Raw genomic sequence first — 24241 nt, 5'->3', positions numbered from 1 at the left:
GCATGCTCTCCCCGTGCCTGCGTGGGTTTCTTCCCACATTCCAAACACATGCATGCTGAGCGCTCCAAATTACTCGTAGGTGAGAGTGTGAGTGCAAATGTTTGTCTGTGTGCCCTGCGATTGGCTGACGACCGGTTCAGGGTGTCGCCCGCCTACTGCCAGCTGGGATAGCGACCCTCATGAGGAGAAGTGATTCAGAAAATGGATGGGTACATACTGAAAAAAAAAAAAACCTTTTTTAAAATCTTGTCATAATTTACATGAATGAAGATATATAGTAGCTTTTCCTCAGTCATTTTCCTAATAAAAAAGGTCAATTTGGAGACAAAGAAAAAGGAACACAAACCCGACTCTAGCTCGACCCAGAAATGCAAGTCCCTAACCTTTTTTTTGAAAGTGATCATTTTCTTTTAACCCTTACATGCATAAGTGGGTAGCGGTTTGGTGGCGCACTGGTTAGCACGTCTGCAGCACAGTTAGGAGGGTGCGGGTTCGATTCCACTTCTGACTATTGAATCATTGCTGTATGATCATAAATATAATACCTAATATCATAGAAGTGAATTACTCTCAACCAAAATTACAAAAATGGCATTTAAAACACATAATATGGTTCATTTTTGACCCACTTATGGAAGAGTGTAGGCTAAAGTCATTAGTGCATCTCAGGGTTAAAAATAAAAATAAAAAAGGATTATGCATACACCATCAGCAAGCCCTGATTTATCTTGATTTTTCTTACTTCCGCTCACGTGACCATAGGTCACTCACGTGATCAGCTCGTGTCGTGACATCACCAGGCATCCCGGAAGTAGTCTCTAGCTAGAATGGAGTGATGGCTGCGGCCTTTCGTCGTCAACACCTCAACAGGAAGAAAATGTCAGCAGATTTTCAACTCTTCTAAACGATCTATCATCGAGTCCGGTCGGACTTCCGTCGGCGTCGCCAACGTCCCCCACACCCTGAGCTGTCCCTGGTCGGCCGTTTGGTGCACCTTGAAAGAAGAAGAAGGCTGAAAGAAAAAAGAAAAATTGGACAAAATGTCACTGTTCCAATCGGCGCTGGATTTCCTCGCCGGGCCCGGCTCGGTCGGAGCGGCAAGTCGGGACCAGAATGACTTTGTGGGGCAGATGGTCGAGTTGGGTGACATGAAACTGCGGATCAAGCGGGTGATTGCGGAAGGTAAAGGAATACACATTCTCGTTCATTGACAGTGGACTCGTGCTAACTCGCAGCCGGGAAGCTAACTTGCTAACAATTTATTCAGTTGCCGGTAAATGACAGTTACGTTAGCACGTATTTGAAGTAGATATGCAGCAATAAATTAAACTTTGGTGCAATTGCATCGGTTTGACTGTCTACCAACAGGACTGCGTGACAACTTGAACTTCAAACTGCTGATGATGTTTGTTTTGCAGGAAAATCTAGCTGTCTGCAAAGTGAAGCTTTATATTCGCGCTCCACTGTTAACGAATTCAACTGATTCTTTTTTTTTTTTTTTCCCTTCTTCCCCAACCTACGATTAATTCCGGACATAAGTCAGCCATTCACATTCTTTGGACACCATCTCCTAGAATTTGGGAGCCATTGAATCATGTTGAATTGAGTACACAAAAGCTTTGCCAACATCTCTATCGTCAATCATAGCCCTTTTTTGTTAAGGGTTCCTTCAAAAGTCCTACAGAATAGACATGTCATCTCCAAAGCTGACCTTTATAGGCTAGATCAGGGATGATGACAACTAGCAGCCCGCTGCCATTCAACAGGTTAGGGAATGTGTGATCCTATGCTGCCCCTCCAGTAACACTGAAGAAAAAATGGGGGCCCCTCCAACATTTAAGTAGCCGATCCCAGGGCTAGATAGACAAACACAAATAAGAAACTATAACAAAGTAAAGTTGTGTTTGTCCTTGTCTGTTATTTACCCTTTTTTGAAATTTTGGCCCTTGTTTTATTCTTGCACTCGTATTATTCTTGCACTCATGTGCGCTGCTGTGACAAGTGAATTTCCCTGCTGTGGGATGAATAAAGTTCAATCAATCAATCAATCAATCAATCAATCAATCAATCAATCAATCAATCAATCAAGTAATAGAGAAGCAAGGTTATCGCAACTCAATACGATAAGAAATAAAGCAACAAGGTTGGGGTGAATGCATTTTAGAGTTTATTTATGTGAGATGGAGTGAGATCTAAAGTAACAAAGATGTAGAGAAGGAACGAACACAACCAGGTCATGTTAAAAAGAAAAGAAAAAAAGAGAAGATTACGGCCAATTTTCTTATTTAAAAAAATACAATGACTAATGGTAAGAATTAAAACAATAATGAAGAATAGGAGTGAAACCAAAAATCAGAATCAGAAGAATTAAAGCAACATCGACGAAGAAAGTGGGGAGAATCGTTAACAATGTGCTTTCCGCAGGCGGCTTCGCATTTGTCTACGAAGCCCAAGACGTCAGCAGTGGCAAAGACTACGCTCTGAAGGTCAGAGGAAACTTGTTGAATACAAGCCTTCCGTGTTTGAATCCGGATTCATTCCGCTTTTATACCTTGTGAGCGTGACATGTCAAATTCTGCTTTTGGGTTTTACTCCAGCGACTTTTGTCCAACGAAGATGAGAAGAACAAGGAAATAATCCAGGAAATTTGCTTCATGGTACGCCCGCCACCCTTACTTTCGAAATCTGAAAATTCAAAGTTTGTAAAAACTGTCCCGGTCGGCCTTTGCAGAAAAAGCTGTCGGGGCACCCCAACGTGGTCCAGTTCTGCTCTGCCGCCTCCATTGGCAAAGAGGAGTCGGACACGGGTCAGGCCGAGTTCCTCATCCTCACTGAACTCTGCAAAGGTACGTTCATTAGTCGTGACTTCCTCTTTTCCGGCCGTCTGTGGCTTGGCTGAACCTTCACCCGTTTTCTGACGTTTGAATATGACTGCTTTCGAGGGCAACTTTTATCTCCTGTTTGGAATGAAACAACATCAAATCGTTGCAGCATCGACGTGGTGCGCCATCTTGTGTTTGTGCCTGGGCCACCAGGGGGGGCAGGATAATATATACATACGAATTTACGCAAAGAAGATGGGTCACAACAGCTCAGTATTCTATACCCGTATTTTTTTAATTCCGATATTTGATGGAATAAAATTCTGCCGAGCATTTTAAACAATATATCATGAATTAAAAAAAAAAATAAAAAAAATTGTTGTCCCATAACACCTAGAACAATCCTCTTCTTCTTTGGGCTGCTCTCGTTCATGGTCTGCTGTTCCTCTCCAGTCCTGTAGGTGGTAGTAAACGCCAAATACAGATTTTTGTCTGTCTTCTGCGTGTTGCTACTGTGTTTCAACGCCACTGAGACAGAAGGTAATGGGGACCCTGCAAACATTTGGTCTCACCCTCAGGCCAGCTGGTGGACTTCCTTCGGCGAGTGGAGCAGCGCGCCCCCATCTCCTGCGACACGGTGCTGAAAGTTTTCTACCAGACGTGTCGTGCCGTGCAGCACCTGCACAAGCAGAAGCCCCATGTCATCCACAGAGACCTCAAGGTGGGCCTCAACAATGACATCACCTTTTGCACTCACACCGCGTCGCACATCTCAAGAAACTGACCACAGTTGATCATTTTTTAAAATTTCAAATCTACACACAAGACCTTTTTTTTTTTTTTTGTTTGTCAAAATCCTATCTAAGTATGTTGTGGTCATTTTTGCTCAGTAGAGCGAATCACTAGTAATTCCTAACGATGGTTTGAGCCATGTCGCCATCTCTCGCTTGCAGATTGAGAACCTGCTGATTAGTAACCAAGGCACCGTCAAACTGTGCGACTTTGGCAGTGCCACCAGCGTGGCTCACGACCCCGACTACAGCTGGTCGGCACAGAAGAGGTCCATGGTGGAGGACGAGGTACGTGCGCGACCTCACGCTTCTTTGCCCACATTTTAACGGCACTTTGATTCAACGTTTGGGGATAGTCTCGAATTGATTCCAAAAAACAAAGTCCACTTCAAAAGCATTGGTGGTCAAGTATATGAATGGCAAAGCAGCAGGTGGCACTCTAAGCCTAACAATAATGCTGAGACAGAAAATAAAATAAAATTTTAATTAAAATAATAATTGTTATTAAGTACACCCTTTTCTACTCAAAAATGACTTTGAAGTTTAAATTTAGATCGTATTTCCCTCTCTTCATAATTATCCACGCATAATTATAAATACAAAAGATGTCCGTCTCATGAAATAAGTACTTCATATTTTATCGTACCGCAGTGTATTGTGTTTTGCTCTAAATTAATACTTTATAATTATTTAATCTGTTCAGTTAAATCAATGCGTTAAGTTATTAGATCGTAGTTTTGCTATATATTTTGTCATTTATTTTTACATTCTAAAATGTGTATATATAGTATTATTAGTATGGCATAGATATTTGATTATGTATACTTCTTACAATTAGAATAAAAGACCGAAAGAAAAAATATCCAAATATGGGTTTTTTTTTCCCCCGATTGCAAGTTCGGAAACGTATACGAAAAGAAAAGGTCGTTTGCTGCCATTAAATAACCATGAAGTTCCCCCCCTCCCTCATGACCGCCGTACACGTAGGAGAAATCACATTGACAAGCACCAGGCTCGCTGTTGATTGAATAACCGAGCGGGCGGTCCATGATGTTTTGTGCGGCTTTGACCACAACGAAATGTGCCCCGAGATTGTGTTTGTAAACCTGTTAAGACGTGCGCACATCCGTCACGCTGATAACACACACACACGCGCTTTCATTGGACCATCACGGTTAAACCATTCTAACCTCGCGTTGTTCCCCTCAGTCAGGACTTTGGCCTTTGATTTCCACCTCACCATTTTTGCTATTTGTTAGCAGTTACCTTTGCTGAATTTGATTGGATTGATTTTACATATGCTAGGTCTAAGTAAAGACGACCGTGTGGCTCTCTGAGCTGAAGTCTTCTGGAGCAGTTGCTTTGGATTTAGCAACCTTACAGTGTGTACCTGTGTGTGTTCATGTGTGCGCGTACACACGTCTGTTTGTCTGCCTGTCTGTCCGTAGATCACAAGGAACACCACTCCGGCATACCGCACACCGGAAATGATCGACCTGTACTCCAACTATCCCATCAATGAGAAGCAAGACATCTGGGTCAGACCTCCGTTTTACCTTGTGTTTAATCACCTGAGCACAAAACCAACAGATGCCATCCATCCATCCATCCATCCATCCATCCATCCATCCATCCATCCATCCATCCATCCATCCATCCATCCATCCATCCATCCATCCATCCATCCATCCATCCATCCATCCATCCATCCATCCATCCATTTGAAGCAAATTTGTATCCCACCCTACGACAATCAGCAAGGAAGCGGATACATGAGTAATCAATGAATTCCCCATGCCTAATTTTTCCTGCCCCATACAGGCCCTGGGCTGCATCCTCTACCTGTTGTGTTTCAAGCAACACCCGTTCGAGGAAGGCGCCAAGCTGCAGATCGTCAACGGGAAGTACTCCGTGCCGCAGAACGACACCAAGTACACAGTCTACCACAATCTCATTCGTAAGTGCGCCGCGTCTAGAGTCGGTACTGGAAGCACGTGGCAGTACCCCTCTTCCTTTGCAGGCTCCATGTTGAAAGTGAACCCTGGGGAGCGGCTCTCCATCACAGAAGTGGTCAACCAGCTTCAGGAAATAGCGGCGGCCCGAAACGTCAACCCCAAGTCTCCCATCACAGAGGTAGTGTCACCTTTTCGGAATGGTCGCTCATTCATTTTTGTTCGGACGTTGCACTTGTTAGCAAATCAGCAAAGTCATTTGTCACCAACATGGAAGCACGCTTGAATCGTCGCACCGATTGAAATGCAAATAAATCCCCGCTCGAACCCCCGTCTTCACGCCCGCTCGGCATGGTGCCTCACATTTAGCAGTTGAGCCACGATCCTTATCCCAAATTATGCCACTTCATTAATGAGCAAATCCTCCACCAAAGTTGCCATTTATGTTAAGCTGATTTAAAGGTCAGAAAGCCTCCACTTTGTAGCCATTATATACTCAGTCGTAAGCTTAGATAATTGATAGGGGCCGTCCGTCTATATAAATAACTCTACTGAAGGGTTCCCGTAAAAATGAGCACAATAGAAGGTCCATATTTAAAAAAAAAAAAAAAAAATTGCATTAATTATCGAATCACATTTTAACTCAAGAAAAAACAAATTTGAGGAGAAGCTACTGAAAGGACATAGAATGAAACATTTGTACCACATTTTTGCTCAGTTCTATGGGCATGAAGCGACTCTTTCTGGTGCGTGCGGATTAGACACTATTTTGTCTTTTTATTATTTGTCCATCATCGAGGATAAAGAATATATGCCTGTTTATTTAAATATGTTGCTCTACTATTTGTGTTCTGAGATCAGCTGCTTAAAGACCCCAATTTTGATTGAGCTGAACAGATTTAGACGACGCAAAATGAGGCGGTTGTTTGCTTCTAATTTTTATGTTGGAAAATTGCTAAATGGGGTCACTGGTGTGTGGAGGCGCCACTCTGTTTTGCGACTCGCGGGCCTCGTTTTGAGAAACGCTACTTTCCAGCTCCCGATTCTGTCCGTAGCCGCTTCCTTCGAAGGGAAGAAGGCTAATCTGATTAGCGTTAAGGGGTTTCCCTGCTGCCCGTAAGAAGATTATTGTCCTCCGCCTCCTCATGAACTTCCTTCGACGACACGGTCGAGTGCAAGGAAAGCGGAGTAGATAGCGCCGATCGTCGTCTCGGGATTTTGTTAGCGTTGAAAGAAACTTTTGGAAGGGCATGATGTTGACTGCCTACTACTGCTGGCGTCCCATGTATGACGGATATGAATGTCTGCAGCTCCTGGAGCAGAATGGAGGGTTCGGAAGTAACGGGGCGGCGGCGGCAGCATCGACGGCGGCGACGGCGGTCACGGCCCCCTCGCAGATACAACACAACAATGCAGGTGAGCGCTATTTCTTTTGTCCATAATGGGATTTAGAATTGTTTTTAAATGCTTTCTATGGTGATGGGGATGATAGACGGTCTGCTTGTAGGCGTGGCACTTGTTGGGTCTACTCATTTATAAATAATCAAATCTATACAAATAAAAACTCTTTGTATAAATTGCTAATTGATAAATCGCTAAAACTAGTTTCTTTGACATGTTGTCTATTTGGTGAAAAAAAATGCATTTAGACTGTACACCATTGTCATGCTAATAATAAGTAAGAGATTGGTTTGATAATTTTGCCCACATTTTCCCTAAACTCATACGATAAAGGCATTTACGATCCCGACCAGTCGGGTAGCGGCTTCCTGGACATCCTCAAGGGAGGAACCGAGCGCTTCCTGACTAACATCAAGGATACCTCCTCCAAGGTTATCCAGTCCGTAGCCAGGTAAGATGCTTGTTTGTCTTTTATCGACCGATCTAACATGGACGTCGCCGCCACTATTTCCTCCCGGCTCCTTATGCCAGAGTGCAAATCAAAGTCTGAAGGTTTTCCACTGTTCTCCTTCTGTTTGGATGAATTCATTGTTTTTCACCCTTGGTATTTGTTTTGGTCATTTTGTGTTATTTGTTTTTCCTTTTTTCTCTCCGTTCAATCCCTCACCATGTCTTCATCTGCTAGCAACCCAAGGTAAACATTGAGCCTCGGCCAAGCTCCTGTAGTCCGAGCGTGTGTTTGATTTAGTTCAACTCTGCTGCATTTGTATTGTCTGCAAAATAACTGCTAATTTGCGCGTGCTCCGCAATCATAACGAGGATCAATCGTTTGCTGTTTTTGTCATTTGATTTGAAGCGGCATAATGTGCCTCCCCTCAAGACGAAGAAGAGACGTGCGTCAATGCATGAATGATTGCTAACCAAGCAGTGTCCTAACTCCACGTCATGCTAACTTTCAAACTGACCCGGTTAAAAGACATTTTACAATTTGAAATATGTCCACGGTCAAAGTGACCCGGGTGCATTATTTGTACTCCTGACAACCGGCAAAACGAGAATTATGCCTCTGGATGTCCACGTTTCGCGATGACCTGAACTCGGGTTCCTTTGACTCGCAATGTATTGGGAGTGCCGGGCCAGTTGTCCGGCTTTAAAACGGGTCACTTTGACCCGCAGTGTGTTACTTAATATGGCTGTCGCGGTCATATGCAGGGAGGATGTTTGAAGCACTTTTTTTTTTTTTTGTCCACCTCTGCGACCCTGCCCTTTGTTTTACAGCTACGCCAAAGGTGACCTAGATATCTCCTACATCACCTCGAGAATAGCAGGTTAGTTTTCGGTCGGGAACTCACCTGTTCAATATTTCCGTCCCTTTTTTCGTCTCACAAGTAAAGTTTGCATCTGTATGCAGTCATGTCTTTCCCGGCCGAAGGGGTGGAGTCTGCTATAAAGAATAATATCGAGGACGTGCGCCTATTTCTGGATTCGCGGCACCCGGGACACTACGCCGTCTACAACCTCTCCAGGCGCTCCTACAGGCCGTCCCGCTTCCACAATCGGGTGGGCAGCCTGCGCAAGCTCTGCTGTCGATTATTTTGTCGATTAATAGACAAGTTGGTTGATGTCGATTGTTCCGTGTTTTCCCGGCCTAGGTCTCGGAATGCAACTGGCAGGTTCGCCGCTCTCCCCACCTGCGCAGTCTGTACAGCGTGTGTAAGAACATGCACCAGTGGCTCAAGCAGGACCAGAGGAACATCTGCGTGGTCCACTGCCTGGTAAGCAGGCGCCAGAAGGTGGCCGCGCTGCTCTTGCCTTTTGTGTGCAGCGTCGTCTGTTTTTACCGCAGGACGGCAGGGCAGCGTCCGCCGTGGCCGTTTGCTCCTTCCTGTGCTTCTGCCGCCTCTTCACCACGGCCGAAGCGGCCGTCTACATGTTCTCCATGAAGCGGTGCCCGCCCGGTATAGCCCCATCTCACAAGAGGTGGTGCCACCGCCGCCCCGCGTTTGTGTCCCCTTTCCGTTACGGCGCCGTGACAGCCGGCTGATTTGCGCAGGTACATCGAGTACATGTGCGACATGATGGCGGAGGAGCCCATCGTCCCGCACGGCAAGCCCGTTCTCATCCACGCCATCACCATGACGCCCGTGCCGCTGTTTAACAAGCAGCGCAATGGCTGTCGGCCCTTCTGCGAGGTCTACGTCGGCGACGAGAGGGTCCTCACCACCTCGCAGGAGTATGACCGGATGAAGTATGTCTGCGTTTGGTTTCTTTTCAAGCAAGCATGAAATGGAATCAAATGTTTCAGCAGTGTGAAGCTCATGTTCCATTTACAGGGATTTTAAAATGGAGGACGGACGAGCGGAGATTCCTCTCAACGTGACCGTCCAAGGAGACGTGCTGGTGGTGATCTACCACGCCAGGTCCACGCTGGGAGGACGTCTGCAGGCCAAGGCAAGAATGAATACCGTATTTAGTCTAATTATCGCCCAGGGCGATTAATAGAGAACACTTTTTGCTAACACACACTGGGCGATTATTAGAATATGGGCGATAATTAGAATAAATTCGGTACCTCCGCTAAAGAGTTTTTTGGTCCCGTTATGATGAACACATTTTTTTATCCCTTGGGCAAACTTCTTTTTTGGAACGTGTGCACTTCCAAGCAAGACGGCAGGGTCGTTGATACTTTTTGATCCAGCGTCGTCGTATCTTCCTCGGTGAAAGCCGCTCCCAGTGGCGGAATTTCCAAAACAATCTGTCGTCCTCGGTGGAGTCATTTATATTCTGCGTTTGCTGTTTCAGATGGCCTCCATGAAAATGTTCCAGATCCAGTTCCACACAGGCTTTGTGCCCAGAAATGCTACCACTGTGAAGTTTGCCAAGTAAGTCAGTATTTTCTTTTTTTTATGTTGAAACGTTTTCTTATTTTGCACCAGAAAATTAAAAGGAAAAAAAAATCACACAAACTATTGCCGCAGGGTTCGTTCTGAGTAACGGGAGAAATGTCTCTAATCTCAAAACTTTGACTTTTTGATCCCAACAAAATGCATCTTTGTTCTTCTGCCGTGACATTGCTTTCCGGCAGATACGACCTGGACGCCTGCGACATCCAGGAGAAATATCCGGACTTGTTCCAGGTCAACCTGGACATTGACGTGGAGCCCCGGGACCGAGCCAGCGCCAAGACTCTGCCGTGGGACAGCTTTCAAACCAAGGGCCTCAACCCCAAGATCCTCTTTTCGTCCCGCGACGAGCAGCAAGAGATCCTCAGCAAATTTGGTAGATGGCGCTATTCCACCTTTTGGAAGCAACGTTGTTTTTCAACTCTGCTGGCCATTTTTGGACCAATTTAACGTCGAAAGAGCCGTGTAGTAGAAGAATGAAAGAATTTGCTCACCTTTCACGATCTGCAGGTAAACCGGAACTGCCACGTCAGCCGGGATCCTCTGCGTTCTATGACGCCGGTCAACCGCCTCAGCAAGCCTCGCAAAGCTCGACCGCCTCGGAAACGGACTCTCCCGTGAGCAGCGACACCGGCGCCAACAACTTCTTCCAGACGCTGGACTGGGAAGGTGCGAGGTCATTCCATGTGCTTTAAAAGCTTCTACACTTTGAATTGTTCATAAGCCTGTCTGTGTGTGTCTGTCAGATGTCGGCGGGCCTCTAGACACATCGGGCATCCAAACGGGCGGGTCCTCGAATGAGCTGGAAGATCTGAGTGACCAGTCGGAAGGAGAGTCCTACTCGTGCTCGACCCACAGCGGGGAGCCTCCGGCGCGGGATAACAGCGAGCCGCTCTTCGACGCCGACTTCCAGGTACGCAAAATATTGAGGCTTTCCGGGGAGAAGCTAACGTAGCACTTTGCAGCTTCACGCTCCACACCAGTCACAGATGGTCCAAATCTAAACGTTGTGGAATCAACATCAACCTTGATTGTAATGGAAGGGTGGCACTGCTTAGCACGTCCACCTCACAGTTCAGAATGCAGGGTTCCATTCCTGCCCTCACCATGTGGAATTTGTATGTTCTTCCTGTGCCCGCGTGGGTTTCCTCTGGGCACTCCAGTTTTCTCCAAAAACATGCACGGTAGGCAGATTGAGAGCTCCAAATTGCCCGTGGTTTTTGGTCTCTGTGTGCTCTACGATTGGCTGGCACCCGTCAGAACAAATTAAGTATTCATAGCAGTGTAAGCATATTGTTTGCTAGCATGAGAAGCTAATGCACCCCCCCTCCCTCCCAGACTCCAATCCCATCTCCCGAGGACTCACCCGCCGACAACACAGCCGATCTCTTAGGTTTGAACTCCGAACTCCAAGCGCCGCCGACGACCGCCGCTGGCCTGAAGGCCTCATCTAGCCATGGCGACCTTCTCAACGACCTGTTTGCACCACCTGCCGAACACACGACGGCAACCCAGGAGGACTTGTTCTTTAGCAGCTCCAAACGTAAGCATCTTTGTGAGAACATTTGGGTTGAATTACAAGATTTCAGGCATAAAAGTCATTTGAACTCCCGGCTTATGTAGTTTTAGATGCCTCTTTTTTACACTTAATTTTGCATGACGTTGTGCTGGCAAATTTTGGTTTGAACTCCCATTGATTGATATTTTGTTCAATATAGGGATGTGCAATTATCGAAAGCGGGGGTGTCGGACTGATACCGACCTTTTTGGGATTTGTCGGTCCAGTAAATATGCAAGGCACCGTGTGTGTGTTTTTGGGCAGCCACAAGCGACCCGTTCGACCCGTTTGGGATGGGCTCCAGCTCCGGCGTGGGCTCCAGCGTGGGCTCATCCCGGCAGGCCTCTGGCCCCGACCTGTTTGGGGACTTGATGGGTTCTGAGAGTTCGGTGCCGAGCAAAGCCGCTTCCGCTTCCAACGCCAGCCTCTTGAACCTGAGTGAGTGACGCCCGTTCCTTTGGCGCATGATGCCGGCGTGTTCCTATTTGTGTTTGCTGTCAGATCAATTAGGTAACAATGCTCCCAAGATGACATCGTCGGCCAGTCACCCAGACCTCTTGGGCGGGTGGGAGAGCTGGGCAGCCAGCACGTCGGCGGCCATGAACTCCACTGCCAGGCCCGCCTATGTCAGCACAGGTAAAAAACACCTAATGTATGAGAATACATCAGCTAGTTTTTTTTTTTTCCTTTTGTTTTGAGGGGCGGGGACTAACTTCCCGTATTCGTGTGCTCGTAGCTTCGAGTATGTCTTCCATGTCCAAGGCCAAGTCTCAGACATTCGATCCCTTTGCTGATTTGGGGAATTTAAGCTCCAATTTATCAAGTAAGTGTTAGCATCCATCCATCCACTTTCCAAAGCGCTTATCCATGTCCCCTTGATTTGAATATCCAAGATGTGGGAACTGCAAGTAAAATAGGATTTACTCCAAAATGAATACGCCCCCCAAAAATTGAACGTGATGCATTTGTTCCAGGTTCGACCACTGGTAACTTCTCCAAGCCTAGCAAGGCTCCACCGCCCTCCTCTTCAAGTTCGGCTAAGCCTCAAGGTCCAGCGTCCTGGCAAGCTGGCAAAGCCCCCCAGGGCCACAACAAGACCTGGCAGTCGGGTCCCGGCTCTGCGTCCAAAGCGTCTGCGCCCCCCCAGGGCGCTGGCCCTCAGACCACCAAGGCCAACTACAACCTCAACTTCCCCAGCGTCATCGGGGGTCGCGAGGAGAGAGGCGTTCGGCCTCCGGGATTCGGTAGTTCCCCGCCGTCACGTTTGGCGCGTGTGCCGCCAATGTGCCCTGAAAATATTTCTTTCTCGCCGCTTGCGTTGCCGTCACGCAGGCCCCAAGCCCAAAGTCAAGGAGGACGACTTTGGGGACCTGCTGTCCACTCAGGGATTCTCCTCCAAGATGGATAAAAAAGGGCCCAGGACCATCGCCGAAATGAGGAGGCAGGAGCTCACAAAGGAAATGGATCCGCTTAAACTGCAGGTACAATTTCCCTTCCCGAGTGACTTTCGATTGAGAAGGAAACGTGGATTCAAAACCTTTGACAACGACCGAGATGTAACGGAATTTCCGGCGCACTGCAATAACGCGACCTCCTTTTTCAGGCATGCAAAACCTCTTGGAAACTTTTGGAAAATTTGAAAAGGGACCATCCATTGGCAAATGTCTTTGTATTCTTTGTTTCAGTTCGTAACTTTGAGTTTGAAGTTCTCTTTGGCTCAGTCACGTGCCTTCCAATGACTCTTGACCTCCCTCCTCTTAGATCTTAGACTGGATCGAGGGCAAGGAGAGGAACATCCGCGCGCTGCTGTCCACGCTGCACACGGTGCTGTGGGAGGGCGAGAGCCGCTGGAGGCCCGTGGGTATGGCCGACCTGGTGACGCCCGACCAGGTGAAGAAGTTCTACAGGAAGGCCGTCCTGGTGGTCCATCCAGATAAGGTGCGCTTTGGACACAATACGTATCGTGCCGTGAGACCTGCAATGGACCCTAGACTTGCGAGTGCCCCTTTTTGACTAAGCTGAGCAAGTTGGGAAGACTTAGAGCCGTTCATTGAACGAGACAATTAATCCAAGACACAAATACAAAAATAAAATGCCCACAAGGAGCTCATGATACAGCGTTGGTAACGGCTGTAACAAATGGTTTTAGCAGCGCCCAAAAATGGTAGTTTACAGAAATACAGAGCGGCCTGAATGTTGGTCAAATTTGATTGTGAATTCTGATTTTTAAAAGAAAGATCCCTTTGCTCAAAAACAGGACATTGACGATGACGCAGTTACTGGTTTGGTTGGTAAGAAATCCATCAGGGGTGAAAAAGGGTCAAAAGGTTGACTCTGTATAGTAAACCAAAAGAAGATTTTTTTGCCCATGTTTCATTTTGAAAGAAAGAAAAACAACGCAAATCAGTCTGCTCTAATGGAAGACGGCAGAAATCTCAAAACGTGAACCTTATGAGAGGTTGAAATTCAGGGGGTTGGGCCATTTGAAATTAAGCAAGGTCCATGCATCTTTATCAACAGTTCATTTGATTAGCTGTGGGTTAATCGGATAATTGTTTCCCCTCTAATGACAAGCATTCATTCAATCCTGTTTTGTCTCTTCCTCTCTCTTTTTGAATCAACGGAATCACCCCGCAGGCAACTGGCAAGCCGTACGAGGACTACGCGAAGATGATCTTCATGGAGCTGAATGATGCCTGGTCAGAGTTCGAGAACCAGGGATCCAAAGCCCTCTTTTAGTAGAAAAGACAACAAAAGTGACACAAAAAGACGGTCCGGCTGAGGACTGCATTGTGAACAGATATATCTAACCCCGCGGGGCATGATTGGACGGGACTGAGCCCACATTGGGCCTTCTTTGTTTTTCTTTTGTTTTGTATTTTTTTGCACTGCCCGTCTTTCACTCCACTTCACAATCTCCCCAAGTACACTTGCTACGTCTGTGGAAATACAAACGAAAAAACAACACCGTTGACGCTCTGCAACATTCAAGGAATGGTGAAAAGAGCGAGGAATTTCCGAATGCTGAGAAATCCGAATGGATTTTACAAACGGAGATGCTTTGTTGGTGCCTGTCAGTATTGTAGACAAGCCTTCAAAATGGCTGCCAAACAATGTGATTTGTCTGCCAGTCACTATTGTGAAACACACACGCCACATACTCACGCTAGTTAGTCTAGTGGTACTTTCTGACAAAACAGACCCACAACAAAAGTGCTCTTTTTTTTTATTATTATTATTACTACAGCCGTCCCAATCGTGCTATGCTACGTGACTAACCGCTCATAATAAGGCCATTAGCGATAGAGTGACGAACATTCCATTAGCGCTACCGCTAACTACTTACACCTCAACAATCCGGCTTATAGTTAGCGTAATGTGACAAATAATGAAGGAGGTGTGCATCCAGTTAGCATCATGCTTTCCTAAATGGCGCACCGCAACAATCGGGTTTTTTCGATGCACTCTGACGATGAAGCAATTAACAGCCGACCACATGCACTCTAATTAACAGTCAGGCTACTTTTGACAGGGCAAAGCCTTGAGTTGGGAGCTATGCCTCCCAAGAATGACAATGTGAAGTTGGCAAAGTAGCACGGCGTACTGCTAACCACGTACACTGAATGTTGGACAGGAGCTCGCTCTTGTTGGCATCTCTTGCTAACTCGTGAACGGGCGTGGCTGATGTTTTTTGAATGACATAGATCAACCATAACATGATGTGTGATTCGCTTTTCATATTTCAGAAGGGTCCATTGTGTGCATAAATATTGTAAATACAAAACATCCATCTCTTGACTTTGTGAAGATGACATTCGAGTGACAGATCCGTGCGGGAGTACGTGTTTTATAACATCACACTGTTGTTAGTTGACGTCGTTTTAGTTCACATTTTTACCTCAAGGACCAATCCAATCACTTATTTATTATTATTATTATTTGTCAGTTTATTTTTTGCATTCTATTGGTGCCTGATTAAAAAAAAATTAGAGTTGGAAAAAAATCATCAATTAGATTTTCATATGATAATATATTAGAGGGTGTATGGGGGACCACTTTGATTTTTCCCAAAGGTTATAAATATGCTTTTTACAAAACATGAATATAGAAATATATATCCTATCTTGTCATATCTTTCTTTTCTTTTCTTTTTTTACTTCCTTTTTTGTTGAGATTTTTAAATTTGTGTTTCCAGTATGATTGTAAGTTTAAGAATGGAAATCATCAATACAGTGTTTTACTGGATCAAATTGTCATAACAAGAGAATATGAATGTATGAAAAAACATTAAAAGTTCTGACGGCAAAAAGAATTTTTTGTAACAAACCGACATTTTCAGTCACGTTTTACTTGAACTGAGCTTCATGGTACGTAGCTAATTAACTAACATCTTTATTTATAATACTCTGTCAACTGTTGCAGTTCATGTATTGGAAGACAAAAGTGTTTTTGTCCATTTGTGAGCGAATACGTTGGCATCGCTTACAAGGAAACGTACGTTCGGAAGCTCTTGCAAGCTTCTTTGTGCAAAGCCGTGTGGGAAAAGGTGATAAGGACCCAGATGTCACCTCTGACCCCATCAAATGTGGACCATCTCACCAACTCAGGCTTGACGGGTGACTTTTTCAATGATGAGAACTTAAAGATGCCAAGGATCAAGACGCTAAGCCAATTGAAAAAGACTCGTGTGTTTAGTCACGAAAAAGTTATCAGATGCTCGTCATGTCACAATTTGACACAATTTGTTTTGGATTGGAAGGAATCCAACTATGATGCGAGGTGGTCTCGCCCATGCGAGTTTAGACCAGGTGGACACGTCGGCATGAGCCAAAGCAGCTCGGAGAAGCTGAGACAACATCATGTTGCCCACTTTGTTGATGCTCACCCTCGGCCTTGTCTTGGTGGCGACGGGAAACGACATCGAAACCACGGCGGCACCGGACGGTCACATCACCATTGCGCGGGGGAAACTTCTGGTGAGTCCTCCACATCCAAATCAGCCCTGGGAAAATGTTGAAAGGATCCAAATATTGAATCGGTTCAAATGTGCATGTAAGTGAATGCCAAACAAATGAAATATTTTCTGTTTTATTCTTAATTATTTAAAAATCACACAAATATATATCAAATGGGTGATGTAAAGTTTGTTTGTTTGTTTGTTTGTTTGTTTGTTTGTTTGTTTGTTTGTTTGTTTGTTTGTTTGTTTGTTTTTCAGGCTCCCAGCGTGGTTGGATGAGGCATCAAGAAAATGCCCGAGCTCCATCAATTCCTGATGGAGCGCTGGGCTTTGTAGTATCCTTCTCGTCAACACCTTTTCCACACAAACGTCTTGTTTTCCAAGACGCAAGTCGTCTTAAATGTTTGCCATAACACATTTGGTCATTTATGCTGTCGAATAAAAATGGAATTTACTCGAGTAAATGATGATGAGCTCATTACACAAAGATGCGAAATAGTTTAAGATGTTAAAAAAAAAAACAAAAAAAAAACGTACGTTTCTTTTGTTTACGTCATCGTTTCTGAAACCATGCACCGGAGGTGCGTTCGAGTGGAAGTTTCCTTGATTCGAGGTTTCCTCTTCCAGTCACAACCTGGAGTATGATTCCTCGGAAGAAGTGGACCCTCGACTCATTTTTTATGATGACAAGGGCGAGGTCGTGAAGGTGATTTGTAACTCTCCCCGTTTTTGGCAACTCAAATTCAGAGAGGTGGAAGGCTGCGGGTATTAGCTAAGAAATCCAAACAATACCAGAACTGAAGCTTTCTTGTTTTTTTTTATGAAAGCTGGATTTCTGTAACATATCTACACAAAATAATTTTACAAGAATAGAACGTCAGAAAAAAGCTTAATATTTAGCCCATATATTTTCAACTTCTGTTCTAAAAAAGAAAAAAAGTTAGTCAAAAAACTTTTTTTTCTGCTTGAAAACTTTTTTTCTTCCAAAAAATGTTTGATTTCCCTCCTAATACTGTAAAACTATTTTAAAAACAAATTGTTTTGCGTCTCTTTCTGTTTGCAGACGGTTGGCGTGAAAGGTATGAAGGCGGTGGAGATCGCTGCCCTACTGGACTCCCTCGGCTTCTACAAGCGGTCGCAGAAGGGCGAAGCAGTGCCAGAGGAGTTCCAGAACTTCCCCTTGCATGCCCTGCGTGACGAGCTGTGACGTACCCCAGAAAGCCAAACGCCGCCACTGCGTCTCGCACACGCCATTGATGACGAACGGAGCCTCAAGGTGTTCCCAAAATACAAAAACCCGGCTTCGTTCTGACGGCTCGCTTGGCCTGACGCAGTGCGCGCCCGTCGTACGCTTATTCCTCACGTGTCTGATCCAATAAAATAAAAAAAAACATACTTGAGCGTGCTTAATCTGTATTGTACATAAATCTAGGATGTGAGCAGAAGCCAGAAAGTTATATACAAGGAAGAAGTGAAATAAATTGAATTCAGCTGTAGTTTTATAAAAGACCAAAACGAACACAATTAAAACTAAGTAAAAGTGAAAATAAATACAAATATAAAAAAATATATAGCTGAAAAAAACAGATTGATATTTTTCCCACGGGGGTCGCGGGCTTGCTGGAGCCTATCACAGCAGTCATCGGGCAGTAGACGGGGGTCACCCTGAACCGGTTGCCAGCCAATCACAGGACACACTGAAAATGGATGGATGGGTTTTGGTCCTCCATAGTTCAGGTCTTCCATGGTCTTGAACCACTCTGTCTATCTGCCGTTGGCTCCACAGCGTCGTTTACTGGCGGCAATTGCAGCAAATTTTATAATAACTCGACTCTGACATCTACTGGACAAAACCGATCGCTCTTTTCAATCCGTTAAATCCGGAGTTCTTAGAAGAGAGGAGTCACTGTGTTCAATGTTGTTGTCCGATTATTCAATTTTCTTTTCAGTACGGTCTCACTGCGCCCTTGAAGCGTATTTTATTGAATTTATGTCCTTTTCTTTTGCCATTAGTTGAGCCGTGTTTCTTCTAGACGACAGGCAATATGCGCCATGGTGGGCTCCTGTCGCATTTTGTCTGCACGCTGTTATCGTTTCAGATTGACTCATGAGAAGATTTGGACTAATCCGCAAGGCGCCCGCCTCCTGTTTGCCAATCTGATTATCTGCCCCCGCGCACGTCTTGCGCACGTTTGAGCGATGCCCGCGTTCTACTCGCCGGTTCCCGACAACGTTGGCGTGGGCCCGGCCTGCGCGTACTCTTCGCCCGCCCGCAGAGAGCCCCGTGACCTTTCACCTTCGTCTTTAGTTTCACGTTCAGGTTGGTCTTCATTCTTGACTTTGATTGATTTGATTTATTGAACATATAAACACATATGAGACATTTAAACACACACAACAAATGCAAGTCTGATTTGTAGTTAGTTGAAAAGCCAACATTTTAGAAATCAATAACAATAATAATAATGATAATAATAATAAAAGTGCTAATCAATGAAAATATATAGTGCTTTGAGATAATTCTTTTTTCCAAGAAAAAGCTTTTTATAACATTTCAGTCAACATTCATAACATTGTATGTGTGTGTACGTGTATGACATTTGTACAATTTGTGCCTTTTCAGCATGGTGGTACGACGTGTGTCTGCAGATGTTGATCTACTTCAACATTTTTTATGTGCCTTGCTGGTGGTTTTCGTCCGTCTGCATGCTGCAAGTCAAGGTCAGCGCTTCGACTAATCATGACCGGGCCAGTGAGCCGACTCTGTTATTATTGTCGTCGTCACTATCAAACCTCATCCACGATCCCAGAAACTGAAAAACAAACAAACAGGGTTGCAAAATTCTTTTTTGGGGTTCAAAGATTCCAATGGAGATCCTTAGGTCAGGATTAGAGTTACCTTTAAGATTGGGTTTGGTATTAATGGGGTGAATTAGTTTAGGGTTGGCGCACCGACCTTTTTGAAAATGAGAGCTCGGTCCTGTGTTCCCAAAAAGGCGAAAAAGGTTTACCAGTGGCGTACGGACTCTTGAAATGACAAATTTGCTAAGCTCCCAGGAATGATCAGCATCGCAAGCTAGAAATGAATGATTTCCCTCAATCTGTCCATGACGTTTCCAAAAGATGGCTTCCACTACGATCCTAGGAAATTACAATGCCCGGGCTGTCACTGCTGAGCTCGATTTCAAGCAGACCTGCAGGCAACTCAAAGCCTGTGTGTTTTCCAGTTTGCGTATCTTCCAGGATACTATCAGGGTCTGGCGATCAGCGGCATCGCACTCGTCACTGTCGTGGAAACTGTCCGCCTTTACCTGGGTTACTTTGGCAACCTGCACCAGAACGTGAGAGTTTTCCTTTGCATGCATTGTTTTGATTGCTTCTTTTTGTAATTCACATTCTGTTTTCCTCATCATTTATGGAATTACTTCATGTACTCTGTTATTTACTTGAAGTATTTCTTTTAAATCTACTTTATGCTCTTAAACTGCTTTATATATCCGGAACTTGATTTACTCAAAAGTACTATGTAGTGTGTATACTTGTAAATTGCATGCAACTAATGTATATATATATGCGCATGTGTGGGTAGGTTGCATGGCTGTGCTGCTTCTGCGTGTTGACGCTGTCGTTGGAGCTGCCGGTGCTGTTGTTCTTTGTGACGGACGAGGGGGAGCTCATCCTCCCGCTGGAGCGTGCCGTCCACTCGCTGCTTCTGACCGCTGCGCTGGCCCAGGTCGTGGCCGCCGCGCTTGCGCTGCATTCCATGACCAGGAAGCTGACACTGCTCTTCCACCTGCGCCAGCTGGCCAAGGTTGACAGCTTCGGCAACTCCGCCACCCCCGGCAGCGCCGGCGAACCCGGCCTCGGCTGGTCGTACCGCCGGGTTACTGCTCCTTAATGTGGAAGTCGAGCCCAAGTGTTTCCTGACAAGAATATTGCTAAACGCGGCATTCTGATGAATTGCGCAATGTGAATGAAGGGGCGGCCATTCCGTCACCTACTGTACCTAAAAATGACATGAAGGTGCCGATTGATTGTTTTTCTATTCTTTTTTTGAATGTTACGCATGAACACATAAATAGATGCCGACTGTGTAGGAAAACTTTTGCAGGAAATTGTCCGTCGTTTTTGCATTTTGCAGTTTAAGGCTATTTGCTGATGCATTAAGTCTCTATTGTCACGATGGAAATATGCCTGGGCTTGATTGTTTACGGTAATCAAAACAAGTTTCAATAAAGTGATTGATTAAAATAAATAAATAAACAAATAATAAAGTCGCCCATTGATTACGTCACGTGACGTAGATTTGAGTCGCATCGATAAAGATGGCGGCCTCCGTTGTCCGGTGGGTTCTTCACCCATCTACCACGGCAGTCTTCCTTTCTGCGGCGGGCAGTCGGCGTCTGTTTTCCCCCGCCTGTGCGCCACCATCCTGCCGAAGTTTTAGCGATGGAGCCGCGGAGAAAAACACTCATTTTGGCTTTGAAACTGTTCCGGAGGGTGAGAAGTCGAAGAAAGGTAAGTCAAGAACAAAATTCGTTGTGAATCTCGCTATTTTAACCAAACATTTGCTATTTATAACATTAGAAATTTCTACATATAAATTCGGATTCTAACTTTGTGCTGGGATTGATACTTATGCTCAAAGAAAGCCCATTAAGTTTAGAGCTCATGCCATTAAAACGTGTAAACAAATGGATATCTAAAGTATTGTTTGGTGCTATACATCTTGCCGAATTCTAAGCTAGGGGTAATTGTTGACATTAGCAAAATAAAGAAGCTTATACTAGATTGTTACCTTAATATTAATGGAAATTGCTCCATAAATAAGCAGCTATTAATACTGCAGAATTTTAGGGTGGAGTTAATTCTTTACTTTAGTCCTGACTTGAGATTTGTCTTAATTGCAAGGAACTATGTATGTTTTGGCAGTCAGATAGAGTTTGGTCAAAACAAAATGTGATTCCGAACATTTGTGACATGCTTTTGACATCTTCTCACTGTTGTAGTGTATAAAGTGTTTGAGAACGTGGCACCGAAGTACGACGTGATGAATGACGCCATGAGTCTGGGCATCCATCGTCTGTGGAAAGACGCGCTGCTGCATGCTATGCACCCCCAGCCCGGGGTGCACCTCCTGGACGTGGCCGGCGGAACAGGTGCGCCCAATGTTCAAAAGCGGGGATCTTTTTGAGCCAGAGGTGGGACCATCGAAATGTTCACAACTGAATAGTCTGTGTGTAGTGTTTCTTACGTGTACCACAAGAGGGCGCTTGGGTCCCATGTTCCATCCACCCATTTTTTTAAACAACTTTCCCTAATATTCGAGAATCACTGGTTGAAGCTATCGAGCCTCCAGTTTGTTCAGTGTGTAATTGTAAACTCAGAAGTCAGCAAAATATGCTTAATCTATTCTCCTCTTTTCCCAGGCGACATTGCATTCCGTTTCCTGGAATACACATCCTCGCAAAAAGAGCGGCAGGCCAGACGGACAGCGTCGTGGCAGGACATGTCTCACAACTACCCAGGCAACCGCGGGGAGGGTGAGGAAGGCGGACCCCGAGATTCCAGGGTGGTGGTCTGTGACATCAACAAGGAGATGCTCAAAGTGGGCAAGCAGAAAGCTCACCATGAGGGCCTCGCTAGCGGTGAGTAAATAGACCTGCACGGCCAAAAAGGGAGCAGCGAGGCACTTTCAAGTCAGGGTGCGCTACATTTGCTCAGCCAAATATCCAAGTCTTCATTCATGTGTGTGAATGTGTGTCAGATGTGCTCTGGGTGGTCGGGGACGCGGAGGAGCTGCCGTTCGACGACGATCAGTTTGATATTTACACGATTGCGTTTGGACTTCGCAACGTCACGCGCGTGGAGTTGGTAAGCACTTTCCGATCATTTCATTCTTGTTCTTTGTCATTTGCAGGACCTGAGATGCTCTTGAAATGTTCACAAAAAAAAAGAAAATCTAATCAAAAATGAGAAAAATGAGTCTTCTCAAATTTTAATTAGAAATAAATTCTTTTAAAAAAAGGAAATAATTTTATACATTTATTAGTGAGAGTATTTAATCCAGAGATCTAAAAAAAAAAATGTTTTTGTAAAAATCCGACTTTTATGTTGTAAAATGACTCGCTTCCCCCCCCCAAAAAAAAGTTTTGTATTTCTCTCTTGAGGCCCTACAGGAGGCCCTCCGAGTGCTAAAGCCTGGAGGCAGGTTCATGTGTTTGGAGTTCAGCAAGGTGACCAATCCCATCTTGGCCAGGTGAACCCAAAGCGTACCGGGACTCCACAAAGCTCAAATTTGACGCTGTTCTTGAACAATCTGCCAATTTTTTTTCTTGCTATTTCTTTTTCTTTTTTAGGCTTTACGACGCTTACAGCTTTCAGGTGATCCCGGTTTTGGGAGAAGTGATTGCTGGAGACTGGAAGTCATACCAGTATTTGGTGGAAAGCATCCGCAAGTTTCCAGCTCAGGTAACAACAAAAACTACCTTTGTCATCATGCTTCAGTCATTGTATGAAATTCTTGTTTATTTATTTATTTATTTTAAAATTTTTCACCCAAAAAAAAAGCTTTACTATACATGGTCATTTTTCTTTGGTCTTTTTCAAATAAAGGTGTTATGGTGTAGAGCATTTAAAACCTTACTATGTAAAAATCATTAAGAAGCCTTTCCTTTTTTTCTGCAATGTGCAGGAGGAGTTGAAGGAACTGCTGGAGGAGGCAGGTTTTTGTTGCGCACGCTACCACAACTTGACAGGCGGCGTGGTCTCCATTCATTCAGGTTTCAAGCTGTGACAGACGGCAGAGCCACGGCACCCGGCGGCGTCCACCTTTTTCCATCGGGCGTCGAAAGCCTGCAGCTGTTTTGCACGGTGCTAATGACTTTTATGCCGTGCGCTCAATATTTGAGAGGGGATCCAAAAAGACAAACTTCATTCCCCCATCAGTGAAACTGAGATTTATAATCTCTCTTCTTTTTCTCCAAATTGACCTTTTATAACAGAAAAAAAATCACTGACAAAAAGATACTTTGTATTAAATCTTTATTCATGTAAATTATGACAATATTTAAAAGAGAAACTGTTTATTTTATTCATTTCAATGTCAATAAACCCATCCTTCCATTTTTTCCTTGTGTTTGTGTGTGTGTGAATGTAATGAAATTCCAATTCCAGGAGCGTATATTTAAAATGTTCATTTTGACTTGGCAAAATTGAATTTCAAATAAGTGGAAACAAATATTTATTCTGTTAACTGTGAGGAGGGCTGCCATTCAACCGACCACAATGAGGCTTTGACCCCCTGTCTCCTGATAGGGCACACCCCTCGGGCGTCACTCCTTCCTCGCCCTCCGATTGGCTGCTGATGGGGAGCAGCGCCCCTCCACTATCCCTCCGCCTCCTCAGTCACCTCCCTCTCCTCCTCCGACATGATGCCATCTGTCGGCTGATGTGGAACCAGGGCCCCGAGGGCCAATCACAGCCCGGCTCTTTTTTTGACAGGCGGATTGAGCGGCGTGCGCGTGAAGGTTTGCCTGCGCGTGCACGTTGGGAGGCGTTCAAGACCTCCACGTCCTCACCAAGCTGTAGGACACATTTCAAAGAAAGGGTATCTGCATGAAAACAACTTCGATCCATTCATTTAGCAATATGTATACAAAAAAAGATACTATTTCTTGCATTACTTTTGTGCTGTGTTGTTACGTGCATATTTTACTATGCATATAAAACAACAATCATACTTTTCAAAGTATATTGATGTTTGTGTTTAATTTGCAATTCAAACATTACAAGCACTACCCTCTCATTTTAGTCCTTTGTACATAAACGTACAAAAATAACAATTCACATTTTTTT

At 44.8% G+C, this 24241-nt stretch overlaps 5 protein-coding genes across 9 annotated transcripts in view; 4 read left to right on the top strand and 1 right to left on the bottom strand.

Annotated features, from left to right (window-relative positions):
- Window positions 1-24241, bottom strand: part of LOC125993954 (lymphocyte antigen 75-like) — a 278014-nt gene that overhangs the window by 72134 nt on the left and 181639 nt on the right. The gene's annotated exons all lie outside the window — the stretch shown is intronic.
- Window positions 792-15739, top strand: gak (cyclin G associated kinase). Its single transcript, XM_049763020.2, has 29 exons — window positions 792-1182; window positions 2425-2486; window positions 2598-2657; window positions 2732-2846; window positions 3401-3543; window positions 3776-3901; window positions 5062-5151; window positions 5435-5570; window positions 5634-5746; window positions 6876-6981; window positions 7300-7417; window positions 8245-8294; window positions 8378-8526; window positions 8619-8741; window positions 8813-8946; window positions 9020-9214; window positions 9300-9417; window positions 9769-9848; window positions 10052-10245; window positions 10380-10538; window positions 10616-10782; window positions 11208-11412; window positions 11692-11865; window positions 11929-12063; window positions 12164-12250; window positions 12402-12671; window positions 12760-12908; window positions 13189-13365; window positions 14065-15739. Exons 1-29 carry the CDS (start codon window positions 1041-1043, stop codon window positions 14164-14166), a joined length of 3879 nt encoding a protein of 1292 aa, XP_049618977.1. The 5' UTR covers window positions 792-1040; the 3' UTR covers window positions 14167-15739.
- On the top strand, window positions 16264-17784 carry selenoe (selenoprotein e). The gene is made up of 4 exons (XM_049763446.1): window positions 16264-16403; window positions 16643-16719; window positions 17012-17090; window positions 17448-17784. Exons 1-4 carry the CDS (start codon window positions 16287-16289, stop codon window positions 17589-17591), a joined length of 417 nt encoding a protein of 138 aa, XP_049619403.1. The 5' UTR covers window positions 16264-16286; the 3' UTR covers window positions 17592-17784.
- LOC125994196 (transmembrane protein 17A-like) lies at window positions 18040-20645 on the top strand. The gene is made up of 4 exons (XM_049763433.2): window positions 18040-18704; window positions 19008-19105; window positions 19612-19725; window positions 19974-20645. Exons 1-4 carry the CDS (start codon window positions 18584-18586, stop codon window positions 20280-20282), a joined length of 642 nt encoding a protein of 213 aa, XP_049619390.1. The 5' UTR covers window positions 18040-18583; the 3' UTR covers window positions 20283-20645.
- On the top strand, window positions 20672-23514 carry coq5 (coenzyme Q5, methyltransferase). Its single transcript, XM_049763379.2, has 7 exons — window positions 20672-20902; window positions 21394-21543; window positions 21814-22032; window positions 22152-22258; window positions 22555-22643; window positions 22744-22855; window positions 23079-23514. Exons 1-7 carry the CDS (start codon window positions 20710-20712, stop codon window positions 23178-23180), a joined length of 972 nt encoding a protein of 323 aa, XP_049619336.1. The 5' UTR covers window positions 20672-20709; the 3' UTR covers window positions 23181-23514.

Source organism: Syngnathus scovelli, chromosome 3, assembly GCF_024217435.2.
Source record: "Syngnathus scovelli strain Florida chromosome 3, RoL_Ssco_1.2, whole genome shotgun sequence".
In the NCBI taxonomy this organism is placed as follows: domain Eukaryota; kingdom Metazoa; phylum Chordata; class Actinopteri; order Syngnathiformes; family Syngnathidae; genus Syngnathus; species Syngnathus scovelli.
Note: the sequence above shows the minus strand (reverse complement) of the source record. Positions and strands in the feature narration are given on the sequence as shown.

What these genes read in the sequence shown, in the direction of transcription:
- gak (XM_049763020.2), top strand. Translation starts at nt 1,041, where the DNA reads ATGTCACTGTTCCAATCGGCGCTGGATTTCCTCGCCGGGCCCGGCTCG. An exon ending in CCAAGTCTCCCATCACAGAG is followed by an intron (nt 5,747 to 6,875) that starts GTAGTGTCACCT and finishes GAATGTCTGCAG; the next exon opens with CTCCTGGAGCAGAATGGAGG. An exon ending in AGAGATCCTCAGCAAATTTG is followed by an intron (nt 10,246 to 10,379) that starts GTAGATGGCGCT and finishes CACGATCTGCAG; the next exon opens with GTAAACCGGAACTGCCACGT.
- LOC125994196 (XM_049763433.2), top strand. Translation starts at nt 18,584, where the DNA reads ATGCCCGCGTTCTACTCGCCGGTTCCCGACAACGTTGGCGTGGGCCCG. An exon ending in GTCTTTAGTTTCACGTTCAG is followed by an intron (nt 18,705 to 19,007) that starts GTTGGTCTTCAT and finishes GTGCCTTTTCAG; the next exon opens with CATGGTGGTACGACGTGTGT. An exon ending in TCTGCATGCTGCAAGTCAAG is followed by an intron (nt 19,106 to 19,611) that starts GTCAGCGCTTCG and finishes TGTGTTTTCCAG; the next exon opens with TTTGCGTATCTTCCAGGATA.
- coq5 (XM_049763379.2), top strand. Translation starts at nt 20,710, where the DNA reads ATGGCGGCCTCCGTTGTCCGGTGGGTTCTTCACCCATCTACCACGGCA. An exon ending in ACGTCACGCGCGTGGAGTTG is followed by an intron (nt 22,259 to 22,554) that starts GTAAGCACTTTC and finishes TTCTCTCTTGAG; the next exon opens with GCCCTACAGGAGGCCCTCCG. An exon ending in TCCGCAAGTTTCCAGCTCAG is followed by an intron (nt 22,856 to 23,078) that starts GTAACAACAAAA and finishes TGCAATGTGCAG; the next exon opens with GAGGAGTTGAAGGAACTGCT.